General features: G+C 40.2%; 1 protein-coding gene across 4 annotated transcripts in view; it reads left to right on the forward strand.

Annotated features, from left to right (window-relative positions):
• Positions 1-15,832, forward strand: part of AGL (amylo-alpha-1, 6-glucosidase, 4-alpha-glucanotransferase) — a 1,248,201-nt gene that overhangs the window by 404,268 nt on the left and 828,101 nt on the right. For all 4 annotated transcript variants that reach the window (XM_044085615.1, XM_044085617.1, XM_044085614.1 and 1 more), the window contains exon 8: positions 1,604-1,730. In XM_044085615.1, coding sequence (XP_043941550.1) covers positions 1,604-1,730 — 127 coding nt within the window. The remainder of the gene's footprint in view (positions 1-1,603; positions 1,731-15,832) is intronic.

The following is a 15,832-nucleotide window of genomic DNA, read 5'->3' on the forward strand; positions in this document are numbered from 1 at the left end:
CAACTATTTTTTTATCTATCACCAGACAGAAAATGTGAGCAGTATTCATAAATGATGTGTGCAACTGTAAAACACATACAAGAGCCTTGTGGAATTCACAAAAGACCAACATTTGTGCAACTTGAGACCAATACTACATGGAGTATCTGAAATTGTCCAGGTACGGAGTTCATATGTAAATGACTGTGACTGGCATTGTTCATGAATCCCACAGTGGAGTAAAAAAATGAGTACTGCTGTGGCCAAGTCAAAACACATGTGTTCTTCACCCACAAAGCTGATGCATTGCTCAGTGGAATTTGCCTAAACAGCATCAACACAGACTACATAAACATTGTTGGAAACTGTAAAATAAATTATATTTTGCAGTTGCCTGCATTCACAGTATGTGGACATTAGAAGCAGCTTGTCACAACCAAACACATTCACTTTTTGTGAACATGATTGCAGTAAATCTCCAACAATGTGCAGGGACCTCTGGTCAGATAATTTACACACTGTGAGATGATAATGTTTGCAAATTGAAGCTCAACATGGCTGCAGAGGACTAGGGACTGTTGTGCTTCCTTTTCACAGTGTCATTAAATTTGTAGTATTCATAGTGCTGTTAGACTACATGGTGTAGGATGTGTTATAGGCAGCAGGACTGGCATACCATATTGGTCGTATGGAGTCATTCATCATAAATCAATGGAAAATTATGCATAACATATAATTAGCGTTATGTGCTCTGCAGTCCTTTAACTGCTGAGCAATACTAAAATGCAAAGTTTAGACTTGTATGTCTGTTAAGTCTTTCCTGTGTAGCAAAATATTGCAATATGCTTTCAAAATAGTTAAGGCAATTTGTGGCTATTGCATTTTCAGTACTTTCATTGGATTATGAAGCAAATGCACACAGGTGACTAAAATACCATATAAGCAGAATCAGTGTGCCAGAACACTCTTGGTGAAGTGTTGTAAGTGGTTTCTTAATGTTTTCCGGAAAAAAATTAAGTCACACTGCATTTTCTGTAAATGTGTGTTAGGAAGAAAAGACACTTGTGTACTTCTGGTTTACTGTCTCATTGTCATATGAGTAGAAGAGACTGACAGTGCGCAATGCACATCCCAGATGTTGCAGTGTGCATTCTGTTATGCAGAATCTGTCACATGACAGTTCTGTTTTATGTAGTATCCTAACCTCAGGACCATATTCAGATGTCTGAGGGCACAAATTTTACATTATGATGTGCAGTATTTACATATACAGTGAGATATTTGATCGTCTATTAAATATGCTGCACTTTAATAGGGAACATTCTCAAAATATGTTAAAAATATATATGTTGATTTTGCACTGTAGTAATACCAAGAAAATGTGCTTCTACCACAGGATGTTTTTTATGATGCTACTGCTGCTGTTGCCTTGCTATAAAGCTAAAATGTTAGCTATAGTTCAGCTTGTCTTGAGCATGTTTAACTTGTACTTCCAAATGTAATTCATAACGCTTTTTTTTTTTTTTTTTAACGAGATATTGTCAGTGATATTCACACCCTTGCCTCATTTTGAAGCATTTAGGTATGCATTAATTAATTGTTTTTTTTTCTTCCTTGTCTTTAGGTGTTAATAAGAAAACCACCTTGTCAAATCCAAAAGTCCACCTCAAGATTCTTCAGGATCCTGAATATAAACGCTTGGGCTGTACTGTAAACATGGATATAGCACTGGAAACGTTTGTTCCACACAGGTATACTAGAGGAGAAATGCTTACTTCCACTTTAAAATTTGTTTAAAGAAACTCTGAGTTGTACAACCCCAATTTGAGAGGTCATAAATCCTTTTGGCCTTGAACCTTAATTTAGGCCTATAGATTACAGTATGACTTATTTGAAGTTTATAGTGTTTTGTAATAGTTGCATTTTCAAAAAGTACAGTTTGCTGTCATTTATAAACTTGGACAACCATCTTCAAAGTAAATAATAAAAGGAAAAGGAAATTAGCACAGAGCACTGGGGACTGCACTAGTAACTCATTTATTAGATGAGAAGTTTCCACCAACTCTCACTCTTTGGGTACAAACAGGATCCAGTTAACAGTCCTTTGAGCAACATAGGGGTTAATATTTAAGCTGGTAAATTTAGCAACCAAGCCTGCTTGGGTAACGCCTGCAAAGTCAAGATAATTAGCAGTGACAAAAAAAAAAATCAATAGCTTCAGTCATGCCCTCAAAAAAAGATAACCAAATTAAGCAAGCAAAACCTACACCTCACAAAACTAAACTGACTAGAACTGTACTTGCATATTACCAGTTTCACTGCTAGCAACACTAAGATCTGCTCTGTACAAGCAAACACTAGTAAGGCTAACAGGATGACATTATCTAGGGTCAGTTAAAACATCACCCTTATGTACTTTTTACTGTTGCTGCTACTGTTTGCTTTCATGCTGTAAATATTTCTGATATTGCTTCATGAGGGTGCTTAGTACCGAATTTAAGCAGACGTGTTTTAAAACTATATTAATCGTAAGACCTTTTTCCACTCTTTCTACACCTTCTAGTACATCAAGATTGTAACATAATTTGTGTATCTTATCAACGTAAGTACAAACTTTTCCCCACAGACCTTTATCAGTACCACATTTACACAGATACTGAAAAGGAATGATTAATTACGGACTCCTCTGGTACTCTACTGTTAACATATCTTTTTTTATCTAAATGAACTCAGTTTAACCTACCCCTCTGGGTTCTACTATTTAGCCAGTATTTTACCCATGTTATGGTGAAGTTACTGCATCTACTTTTAAAGAAGAACCCAGATTTGTAAAGATGTGTCCTGCAAAATATGTGACAAATGTCAAATTGTCTTGATATTTTAGATGGAAAAATATCTTTTGAAGATTTTTTTCATATCACTAAGTAAAATACTGTATCAAAAAAGCCTTAGTATGCTATTAAAGAATTACAGTAACTGTTTGTTACCTCTGCATTCATTGCTTGAATCTAATTGAGTTCTGACTGAGAGTGCTACTGAAACAACTCAAAATATAAATTGATAAGTATATTTTTGGCACCTTTCCAAAGTTCTACAGTATTCTTTTTGCTTTTGCTTGATTGATTTAGATCTATAATATTTGCTGGCTTTTGATCTGTGTTGAAAGTGTTATTTTTCTGAGTGGAAAGTGCTATTTTCCCCCACCTTTAATCCTGCTGTGTTAAATACTGGCCAAACAACTTGTGTGTTTTATCTGATTGTTTCAAGGCTTGCTAGTATAACTAAGATTCCCTGTTTGTTACCTCTGCATTCATTGCTTGAATCTAACTGAGTTCTGATTGAGAGTGCTACTGAAACAGCTCAAAATATAAATTGATAAGTATATTTTTGGCACTTCTTTCCAAAGTTCTACAGTATCCTAATTGCTTTTGCTTGATTGATTTAGATCTATAATATTTGCTGGCTTCTGATCTGTGTTGAAAATGTTATTTTTCTGAGTTGATTTTCCCCCACCCTGCTCTCCCTATTGGTGTTTTCTTTTTATACTTGGCGGCTTTGCAATTGCCCACCCCTACTGTATGTTTGACCTGTGAGAGAAAAAAAACTTTTTGCACTTTATCCATCTGCTTATTGTGTTTGTGTTTCTTCCTACTTTATTACTTATTTTGCTCTTGCTGCCTGTTCTTAAAAATACTTAATAGCATTTATTCTGCTGCATTTATTACTGGTTGTTAGTAAGCAATTAAATTGTAACTGTTGTTCTAAGCCTTTGGATTACACACTTGGGCTTTAGACCAGTTGTTTCACATTAGGAAGATTTGTGGTCTGCACTGTTGTGGCAGGACAGGAAGCTTACATCCTTCTTTGTTGTGAGTTGCTGATTGAAGGCTTAGTGTATGTAGTAAAGTGTATTAGTTCTGGTTTAAGCACTTGGGCTTTGGGCCAATAAGTGTGGTCTGCACTCTTGTGGGAGGCTGGATTCTGCCCTTCTGAGTTGGGAATTTCTGGTCACAGGCTTATTGTGCCTGCTTATTTGAATTGTTTCTTTTTGAAATTGGAGTGCCTTGTTGCTGCAGCATAGACCAGATTCAGGCCTGCTGAATCTAGCTTCATTTGTATAACTTGAGCACTGACCTAGGCCATCTTTTTTTTGGAGAAGGTTCTCCTGCAACCTAGCAGCAGGAGTCTGTAGTTAAAACTTGTCTGATTGAAGACTGCTGGAGCAGGGCTCAGTTTTGAGCTTTTTCCTGGTTAATTGGGTAACTTGTTTAAATCAGTTATTCGTTTTCTATTGTTTTATATATGTAAAAAACAATTTTGCATTCTATTCATCTGCTTTTACTGTATTTGTGTTTCTTCCTACTTTATTAATAGGGGCATTGACTACAACTCTGATCTGAGATATATAACAATAAGTATAATTTTCTGTGCATTGAAAGAGTTTTTTTGATTGTATCTACTTTATTTTCTGAAAAAAAAACTTACTTATTTCCCGCCTTTCTAAGCTAGTATAGTCCAGTTTTCAGGTTAAGTGCTGAATTCAGAGCTATGTTATAAATCTCTGTTTGCCCATACCTTACATGGATAGAAGGAAGTTTTTCTGTTCACCTATGAGAGAGGGGAACTTTGGTTCATAGGTTCATACTAGGCTATCTGCCCTAGGGCATTTATAAGCCTAGCCAGAGTGTGTGTGGCTTTCACCACCCCTTAGGATGAGAATACTATACCCATTAGTTTGCTGTGCCTCTGTCCAGCAGTGACTCAGAGATGATTCCCGGGGTAAACCTACGATCTCCCATCCACTCGTCAAGATTTCTCTTGAACAGAGTCAGTGAGGGGCTCTGCCTCACATGGACTGGGATTCTGTTCCATAGTGTAGGGAGTCTCTGGGTGATGAATCTGTCCCTCCAGCACGTCCTATTTATATCCGTGTTGAGGTTTAAGTCTCTTGCTCTCGTGGCTCTGGTGGATTTGGATTTTTTGAGGTGGAGCATGTCCATTAATTCCGGGTTGGACATGGCCTTGTATGTCAGGCACAGATCACCTCTGAGCAGACGGTATGCGACTGAATAGAGCTGGAGTTTCTTCAGTCGGGCATCGTATGACATATGTTTGAGCCCCTTTATCCTTTTGGTGAGGAACTTTTGGGGTCTTTCCAACTGCTGCAGGTGGTGGGGCGTTGTACTCAATCATTGGTCTGATAAGTGAAGAGTACAGGGGTACAATGACCTCTCCTGATCTGGATGTGAATCCCTTCATGATCAGGTGGGCAATGTAGAAGGTCTTCCTAACCACTTTGGCAATGTGAGTGTCAAAAGAGAGGTTACTGTCAACTTGGGTCCCCAGGTCCCTGATAACTTCTTCCGTGTTTAATGGATTACCACCTATGTGGTAATTAGGGGTTACCTTGTTTTTCCCAAAGGGTATGACTATACATTTTTGGCATTTAGCTTAAGGCCATGGCTCTGGCACCAGTTATCCATTTCTATGAGACCTCTCTGGAGGATGTCTGTGTCTGATGGAGTGTCAATTATGGTGCCCAGTTTGCAGTCATCTGCAAATTTTGTCAGCCACAATCCCCCTATGTTTGCCTGCACTTCAGAAAAATAAATGCCTAACAAGAGGGGGCCCAGGACTGAGCCCTGTGGGACACCGCTCGTGACCGGCTTAGAGTCTGACATGGCACCAGCAACTCTAACCCTGTGTGCTCTGTCCTTGAGCCAGTTTGCAACCCATCTTGTGACATATGGGTTTACATCTAAGCTGGTGAGCTTTTCTATGATGCCCGAGTGGGGTATTGTGTCGAATGCTTTTGCTAGGTCAAGGTAGGCTGTGTGAACTGCCTTACCCTCATCAATGGCCTTAGTGACTGTTTCGAAAACGTCGACCAAGTTCAAGAGGCAGGATCTGCCCTTGACAAAGCCAAATTGGGTAGGATCCAGTGTCTGTAGGTCCCCAATGTCTTTATTTATGAGTTCCATTATGATCCTCTCCATAGCTTTGCAGACAAGGCTCGTCAAGCTTATGGGGCGGTAATTTCCAGGGTCCGTAGAAGCACCACCTTTGTGGAGTGGGACCACAGTTGCCTTACGCCATTCTTTGGGTACGTATCCTGTAGTAAGGCTAAGATTAAACAGCAGCCTTGTGTGGGTTTAGTTACTCTCCTCCTAGTTTGAGCAGCCTATCTGTCCCTGGAGGAGTTGTTTCAGCCCAGAAATTAGTAGTTTATTGGACATTTTGGTCTAATTTCGATCTCTTCCATTTCCCTAATGAAAATACAGCATTTGCCCGGTTTTGCACACCAGGCAGTGCCAGTTAGCTAGGGTATAACTATTCCTGGCTCTACAAAGTCTCCTCTTCAATTTTTTCCCTTGGAACTAGACAAACTTTCAACTTAAGCAGTCGAGCCATTAATTTCTCAGCCCGGCACTTGCTCAAAACTCATAGGAAGCACTTATAAACCCTAGCACTAGACCCTCCTATACTGTACAGAAGGACAAGGCTGTCTATTCAGCCTTACCAGCCATTCAGTAAAGCAGTTCACTGTACCTATCCAGGCATGTCCAAAGGGCAGTTTCAGGCGTACTGTCCAGTCCAACTGGTGAATCTGGGCATTTTGAGGCAATGTTACAACTACGTCGTGTACAGACAACCCTCTCCTCCTACCACCAAACACTAATACATTTGAGAGATGCAATTATACAGCGAAACAGGAGCCTAAGCTCTCTCAACCCAAGGCTGGATTGTACAGTCAGGAGGAGAAGGGAAATACTTGCATCACACCATCAGTCTCACATAGACCCATTAAACCAGCACCGGCAAAAAAAAAAACACATAAATACATGAAAACATACTCGGGCTCTAAATAAAAATCTGCAAAAGCAACAGAGATGTCCAATGCAGACATCCAAGCAACCTCCACCCCCCATCACAAATCATGAAACACATACTTCACAAAAACCAGTGTGCCATGCAATCACAGCCCTTAAGGCAAAATAACATACTAGTAATAGATGACTTTATAGTCCGGCACACTGATGTCCCACTCACTAGGCTGAATAAGGAGAAGGTTACTGTTAGCTGCTTGTCTGGTGCCAGGATCTGCCACATAACACAAGCACTCAGGTCACTCCAGAACAAGTACAAGTATGACTCTGTCATTGTCCATGTTGGTGTGAATGACCTGAGCCGTACCTCCCTGGACTACATGAAGAGACATGGAAGAGCTCTCTGATCTTGTAGCCCAGGCCGGTATGACCCTGACCCTGAGTAGCATCCTGCCCTCACCAAGAATGATACCACAGTATAAAGAAAAAATGATCAATTTCAACAATTGGCTAAGTTTCTGGTGTCATTCAAAGGGGATCCAGTGTCTGTCTGCCTGGGATGACATGCTCGACAAGCCACGCTGCTTCACTAGAGACGGCTTGCACCTGTCACCCTTAGGCTTTCGAATTCTGGCTAAGGCTGTTGCCACCCACATAGTGCCTTTTTTAGGCAAGGTGCAAAAGACAAACCCACCGCCATAAATAGCACAAGTAACAAAAAACTGAGGGACATGCTACTCAATGCCAGAAGTCTAAACCTCAGAATGCACGCATTCGAGGCACTCCTCAGTATGGAGATATATGTGCAGTAACAGAAACCTGGTTTAAGGCTCCAGAGAGCACCCCAGCACTACCACGCTACAATTCATACCATACATTTCGGCCACAGAACCCGGACCGAAATACAAAAGGCGGGGGCGTATCCGTATTCATTAAGGCTACCTATACCTCTAGGTTAGTGGCACAACACGATGCTTCAGAGATCATCCACATGCAACTAACAATGGGCAAAACTGCAATTCAAATTGTAGCTTGCTACAGATCACCCACCATGTCCCAGGACCCCCATTCTGCATTTCTAGAAAAACTGGGAAATATAAAGGTCCTACCAAACACCCTAATATTGGGTGATTTAAATTACCCAAACATTAATTGGGAAAACTACTCCAGTACTAACTCCCTTGCCCAACATTTCCTAGAATTTATAAACTCAAACGCCCTGGATCAACTGGTAAACACTCCCACCAGAGGTGACAACATATTGGACCTGGTAATCACCAACATGGGCAACCGGTGCTCCACACTGGAGGTCAACCCCTCGCTGGTTAGATCTGACCATAAACAAACCACTTGGATATCTACATTCCACCCCCACCCCTGGACAAGGAAACCACAGTGAAAAACTTTTCAAAAGCAAACTTCACGTTACTTAAGACAGAGGTGGAAAGTTTTAAAGCCCCCATGCTAAAGGATAACATTGTCCAAGCTGAAAAATCCTTTATTAATGCATTCTATGGGCACCTACAAGAATGTATGGATCGTGCTATCCCAAGCAAAACCAAGACTCACACATCCAAGAAAAGGAAGCCAGTCTGGTGGACTCCTGCCATAAACAAGCTATACAACAGAAGGAGGAAACTAGTACAGAAAAGAGTAAAATCCCAAGAAGGGAAGACATCCCTGGTCAGTATCAGCAAGAAACTACGATCCCTCATAAAGTCATCCAAGGCGAGTTTCGAAAGAAAACTTGCCAAGGACTCCAAAGATGACCACAAGGCATTCTTTAGCTATGTCAAGAATATAAGTGGCAATGCTCAGATCTGCTCAGAGTTAGTGCAGAATGGTACAAAATACACTGAACCGACCGATATTGCCAGCATCCTGGCAGACAGGTTCAGCGCAAACTTCACCCCCCCCACCCCCAAAAGGGCACATAACCATGCCAGAAGAATGTAGAGCTCCTGAAATCACAGACACTCAGGTTAAAACAGCCCTCTCCAAAGCCAAAAACACAGCATCAATGAGACCGGACGGTGTCACAGGATGTGTCCTACATGAGCTCAAAGACGAACTAACCCCTCATCTAAACACACTGTTCACACTCAGCCTCTGCACAGGTTACGTACCCATAGAGTGGTGCACAGCAACAGTTATTCCGCTCCACAAAGCTGGAGCCAAAACAGACCCCGGGAACTATCGCCCTACAAGCCTGACTAGTTTGATCTGCAAGGCTATGGAGTGCATCATCATGGAACTCCTTAACAGAGACATTGGGAACCTCCAAACACTGGACCCTACCCAGTTCGGCTTTAAGGGCAGATCATGCCTCCTAAACCTGGTGGACTTTTTGAGACTGTTACCAAGGCTATAGACGAGGGAAAGGTGGTACACACAGCCTACCTAGACTTCACAAAGGCCTTTGACACCATTCCCCATTCTGGTATTATAGACAAGCTCGCCAGCCTGAACATAAACCCCTACATCACAAGATGGGTTGCCAACTGGCTCACGGACAGAACCCACATGGTAAAGAGTTGCGGGAGCTAGGTCTGACTCTAAACCGGTTACAAGTGGCATTCCCCAGGGTTCAGTCCTAGGACCCCTCCTGTTCGGCATATACTTCTCAGAGGTACAGGCAGGCACAGGAGGACTGTGGCTGGCCAAATTCGCAGACAACTGCAAACTAGGGGCTATAATTGAGGACTATGGCTGACACAGACATCCTCCAGAAGGGTCTCATTGAGACGGATACTTGGTGTCAAAATCATGGCCTCAAGCTAAATGTCAAAAAGTGCATAGTCATCCCTTTTGTAAAAAAACAAAGTACCCACAAGCTATCACATATGTGGTAGTCCTCTAAATATGGAAGACGTAATAAGCGATCTGGGGACCCAAGTAGATAGTAAACTCGCCTTTGATAATCACATTGCCTAAGTGGTTAGAAAATCCTTCTACGTGGCCCACCTTATCACAAAAGGGTTCACATCCAGATCAAAAGAGGTCATTGTGCCCCTCTACTCATCACTCATCAGACCCATCATAGAGTACAACGCCACATTTGGGATGTATCTTACAAGACACCTGCAACAGCTGGAAAGACCAGAGAAGTACCTCACCAAGAGGATCACTGGCCTCAAACAGATGCCCTATGCGGCTCGACTGAAGAAACTCCAGCTGTATTCGGTTGCATACTGCCTACTCAGAGGTGATCTCTGCCTGACATACAAGGCCATGTCCAATCCAGAACTGATGGACATGCTCCACGTAAAGAATAGCTTATCCCCTCGAGCCACACGTTCTAGGGATCTAAACCTCACCACAACAATAAATAGGATATGCTGGAGGGATAGATTCCTGTCACAGAGACTTCCCATGCTTTGGAACAAGATTCCAGTCTACATTAGGCAGAGCTCATCGCTAACATTCTTCAAGAGAAACCTTGATGAGTGGATGGGAAACAGAAAGTTTACCCCGGGGATCACTTCAATGGCTCTACTGGACAGAGGCACAGGGAACTAATCTAAGGGGGCGGTGAAAGCAAACTCATTCTGGCTAGGCTTATAAATGCCTTTGGGCAGATAGCCTAGTACCTACCTATGAACTGAACTTATCCAGCAGTGAGTTATTATTTCATTAAAAAGAGAACAAGTCATTTGGACTAGTGAAGGGAGTGGCGAGTTGTGCAGAAATCTTACATTTCATTAAAAAGTGCTTTAATTTGGGCATTTGAACAGGTGGCAAAGTTAATGCTTCACAAGTCTTTTTAATTAGCCAGTTAACTGTATGAAACTATTATTGATTCCCCATAGAATCTTAGTTGACAAGAAGTGCTGGATGGAGGAGTGAGCAACTGGTATTTTGATCATGGTCTTAGACTTAATACAAAAAAAGTGTGCAAAAAAAAGTTTTTTTTTTTTGGATCTTTAGGTGATACAGATCTAGACACTTTTGTCAAGAATTAACTGCTGTTTGATCATCATGTATTGGTTACAATAAAGAAATATTTTTTTAATTTCCCAGTTAATTAGCAAAAGTGCATGTTCAAAAGCAAAAGAGGTTTTAGACCCCTTAGTAGGTCATTGAATATAACCTCTAATTTGTATGTATTGTAACAAACGCATATTCCATATTGACATACCTCCGTGATATAGAGCATAGTATTCACTGTTGCGTTCCTTGCATTTAGGATGTCCTGCATGAATTTAGCCTGGCTGTCCTGATTTTCTGAGCTTCTCCCTCCCCAGAGCTTTGGCTGATGCCCTCACATTAAGAGCCATAGGTATATTGGTGGTATAAAGTATGCATTGACCAGTGTCACCTTCATATCTTTTTTGCTATGCAGTGTGCATAACCACATCTTTCTTGCAACACCCACTCTATTAATCATCCTACTTCTACTAGCCAGGTAAGTACCCCATAGGAAATTTTTTTTATCTATATTCCTACTTCATTGTTTGGCTAATGCCTGATACTGAACCCACTTCAGAGGAGTGTTTTGTTTAAAATTTGTGGTGTGTTTGGGGAAGCAAATCTCCCACTTGGATTTCCATGGGTGTCTGTTCTGCCTTGGCCCATATCATGTTCTGGACTTTGTGAGCTTTGTGCTTCTTTCACTCCTAAAGTTAATCTTCAAAAGGCATCAGCCTCTTCAGGAGTTTGGATCCAAAGAATGGGGTGTGAGCCAGGTTCTCTGCTGCTGTGGCATCAACCAAAGCATCAGGGAGCCACCCACCTATTAAACATATTGATAAGAGGGAGAAGCATTGGATAACTATGAGAATCTGGGATGATTCAAGAGTTTCCTCTGGGCTCCTGGAGCTGGTGGCCCTGCATTTAATGAGGCAGTTTCACAGCCTGACCACATAGTCTGCTGTGGCCTCTGGTGTGACCACTATGTAGGCGTCCATGCCATTGTATTTTGTGCTTCCTCCGAAGGTCCCTTGGTTTTGGAGGTGTGTATTGTGATCTCAGAAAAGAGGCAGATCCTTACTATTCTTGTATGCAAGGGTGCTTCCAGTAAACACATCATTGTTTCAATTCGCTGTCCATGACCTAAGGCATCCAGGATGGCACCTGCTGAATTCATGAGGCAGAAAGAGCCGAAGCACAAACCAGAGCTTGACAGCTTGGCATAGGCTGGCATGTACCTTTTCCCACTACACTTCCCAGGCTTCTATTAAGTCTTTAGACAGCTGAGTAACTTATCTTTTTTGAAAAGTAGGAGGTAAGACTTGGATATACCTGAGGAGTCCGCAGGCTCTTTCTGATAAGAGAAGGGTAGATCCTGTGATACCCACTACTCATAAGCCGATGATCTAGTATATATGGTGTAATTTTCATCTATTGAAAGCTTTGATTCTAACCCCAAACACACCCTGTCTTCTGCTTCACCATAAGAGGGCTTTCCTTTAGAGACATCCTTCACAGGCTGCAGGAGGTCTTCCAGTGGGAGATGTATAAATATTCTGCAGCCTGGCAAAGGTATGGAGCTTATCTGGTGTTTGACTGAATTTAGACCTCTAACTGTCCCTCCTGTACTAGATGTCCTGTAAGCTGTGTGTAATAATGAATCTCGCAAGCTTGCCTCCCTTCCCCCTGATCCTAGGAAGAATTCCACATGGTCAAGGCTTCCCTTAAGTATCTTCACAGGAACCACTTGGTGGATCCATGGTGTCTCTGACTCCAGTGATAAGAGCAGAGTACATTACAGATTTGGAGGGAAAAGTATATACTCTGCTACCCTTTCCTTCAGAGAAAAAATAGGATTCGGAACAAAAACAAACTGGTAAAAACAAAAAAAGTTATACCACCAAAGAAGAATTGGTGACAACAATTACAACTGTAATGAATTTTATTTTAAAACCACAGAGATGAGCACTTTTGTCCACACAAACAATTCTTGAACTTCAACACATGGTATGCAATTAAATCAACCCAGTTTAAATAAACTGCAAAAAAACACGATTCTTTGTAAATGCCTGCATCTACTCCCAGTCTCATCTTCTTAAAGTGACAAGAGTCATTTTATAAACTTCCCGATACAACACAGTAATGCAGTAAAAGTAACTCCCTCAGAAGACACGAATAAAATGCATTGTTTCTAACCAGAAATTTGTTAAAAAAACTAATATATAAAAAACTTATAGAAAATATTATGAAAGTAAAAATAAAAATGTTTTAATACATAAAAATGTGTTTATGCAAGGTATATATTTATATGTATAAAATGTGTGAAAAATACATAACTCATCTCATTTTTATATTCATAATGCCAAGAGGCTTATCTGGCCATTGCTTTTAGTAAACAGTTACAAAAATTTATAGAGATTAATTCATTCTCCAAATAGAGGGTCCAGGGTCCCCCTCTGAGATCTTTCTTAATCCTGTCAATAACCATAAATTTAAAGTGGTGTCCAAGATGTATCAGAACATGCTTAATCAAGACATTTTTTAATTTATTCTTTTTAATTCTTTCTCTTAATTTATGTTCTGTTTTGTCCACGTAAAAACATGGGAAAATAAGGCATAAAGCGGGGTACACTACTCCCTTTGTTTTGCAATTAAATCTTCTTGTAATTTGTATTCAACAGGGATTTATAATAATGGCAAAATCTGCATTTCATCATATATGGAATCAAGGGGTTATTCCTAACGCCAGGATGTTCTAATATGTTCTTACAATTGGAACCTCTGCAATATACCACCATAGGTTTTCCCCTACCTTCTCCCTTATGTGGACATCATCACACATAACCCAATTCTTATTCAGAATCCATCTTAAAATTTTGTGATTAATGTTAAAGGTAGTAACAGAATTAGTCATGAAATTACTATCAACAAGCTTATGTGATTCATTTTACCCGCAAGGGGCTGATTTAGTAGTATTGCAATTTAATTTATTATCGTTTAAGATAGGTTTAAAATGTCCCAGAGATGTCTTATTTTGTACTTCCTCAACCAATCCCTGTAAAAGGGGTAATGGGTATCATATCTAAACATTTAAACTAATATGTCACATTCTTCTCCAAAGTGTATATTTAGGGAAACCATTCTTGATGCCCTCACCAATTATCCCTTAACCACAGATCTTTTCTGATGGTAAGGGTGTGAACTAATAAAATGGTGGAAGGTGTTAGAATAACTGTTGTTGTATCTTTCGTTAGGGGTCGCCATAGCGGAACTCCGGTCCGCTAATGATTGGCAGTAGATTTTTACGTACCATGTTGCCAGCTCTGACGCACAACCTTCAACGAAGGTACGCCCATTCACGCATGTCTCCACACAGAAGACGCTTTAGCTGAGAATCGAACAGGACAACGTCTTTCTTTGAGGCGACAAAGCTACTGCAGCACCACCACTGCAGGGGGATGTGTTAGAATAACTACCTTTCCTAAAAATCTGTGAAATGCATCTGTTTTCCCTATCCTTTTCTAAATGCACATCCAGGTATGCATTTTTTCAGAATCATATTCATGTGTAAAGGGCAAGAAGTTGATTGTGCTAATATATTGTATAAAAGGTCCTATATTTTCTTCCTGTTCTTTCCAGAGTATAAAAATATCATCAAGATAATGCACATAATGTCAAACTGATTCATTAAAGTAGTTGTAACTTGCATTCCCATTGGGCCATAACAATGGTTGCAGAAATAGCCCCACACAAAGAACCCATCGTTACATCTCTTTTTTGTAGATGATAGTTACCTTCAAAAAACAAAAAAAATGTATTTATTACGATCTCCAGAAGTTCTTCCTAGAGGTTTATATCCTCTTGAGATCCTTTCTTGAATAAAAATTCAGTTACCCACTGAATACCTATAGTTTAGGGGATGACTGTATATTAGTCCTTGACCATGTGTAGTCATAAGGACATTTCAGGATTATATTAGAGTTCATTGATAACGCCAAGAAATTCCAAGAATCCTTGCATATTTGTTTTTCACTCTCTAGTAAATTCTTAATTTGCACATGCAGTGGTAATGGAATTTCTTTCGTCCACTATAGGACGCATTGGTGGAGTAGTCACATTTTTATGGATCTTAGGTATGCCGGAAATAACAGATGTAACTGGGGCTGCCATGTAAAGATAGTTGTATGTGTTCAGATCTATATGTTGATCAGTAAACATATCTTTAAGTTGTAAATTAATATGTCTATATGCCCCATTTAATTATTTTTTTATACCAGTTCATATATATCAATTTCCAAAATTCCAAACACTCTTATTATATTCCTTGTAGATCCATAAGAACCCCCCCCCAATCCGGCTTCATAATTTTAATTCAGTGCTTGACTTTCATCTTTATTTAAATTAAAATTTCTGTTTCTATTATTCGTTAAAATATTCCTTGTGTCTTATAAAGTTGGAGTACCGGATGGAGGGGTGGGTTGTAAGTACTGGAGATCCTGAAATCATTATTAGATGTTGAAGTATCATCAAATAATAACTTAAAATTGAGTTTCCTAAGGTACATTTTAAAGTCCAACAAGACAGAAGCTACATTAGTGTTCAAAGTTGGCAAAAAAGTCAGGTCGTGAGATATCGTGCTATTTGGCCATCACTTAGGGTATTGTAAAAGTTATATATATTAAAATTCTCTCGCTGGTTGCACATAGTGGTACATTTATTGCTAGCAGTCGTTTCCAGGACTAGTCTATTTAGTGCAGAAGTGCCACTTAATTCCTCTGTTTCAGATAACTCTGTCATGATTGGTTGGGTTAAGAAGGCTGGGATCAGTTGTGTGAATGCCATTAGTTCCTCAGTGGGAGTGTATGAAAATCCTGGTGGCTCCCTTGGTTGTGTTGAACTTGATTGTATTTCTTTCCCTTAATTCTCATGATTGTTATTTCTTTTAATTCTCTCAGATTGTCTCAGAGGTGGAAATTCGGATGTGTCAGCTAAAGTGATCTCATCCCCAGTTTAAGCCTGGCTATTGTCATGGTCATTTTGTCCAAAAAATGCTTCATCCGGATTAGTTGGGTAATTTGCTGCCCATATTGATTTTGGTTTTTCCTACACCACACTTG

Source organism: Protopterus annectens, chromosome 10.part0 (assembly GCF_019279795.1).
Source record: "Protopterus annectens isolate FY-2018-M chromosome 10.part0, PAN1.0, whole genome shotgun sequence".
NCBI lineage: Eukaryota > Metazoa > Chordata > Ceratodontiformes > Protopteridae > Protopterus > Protopterus annectens.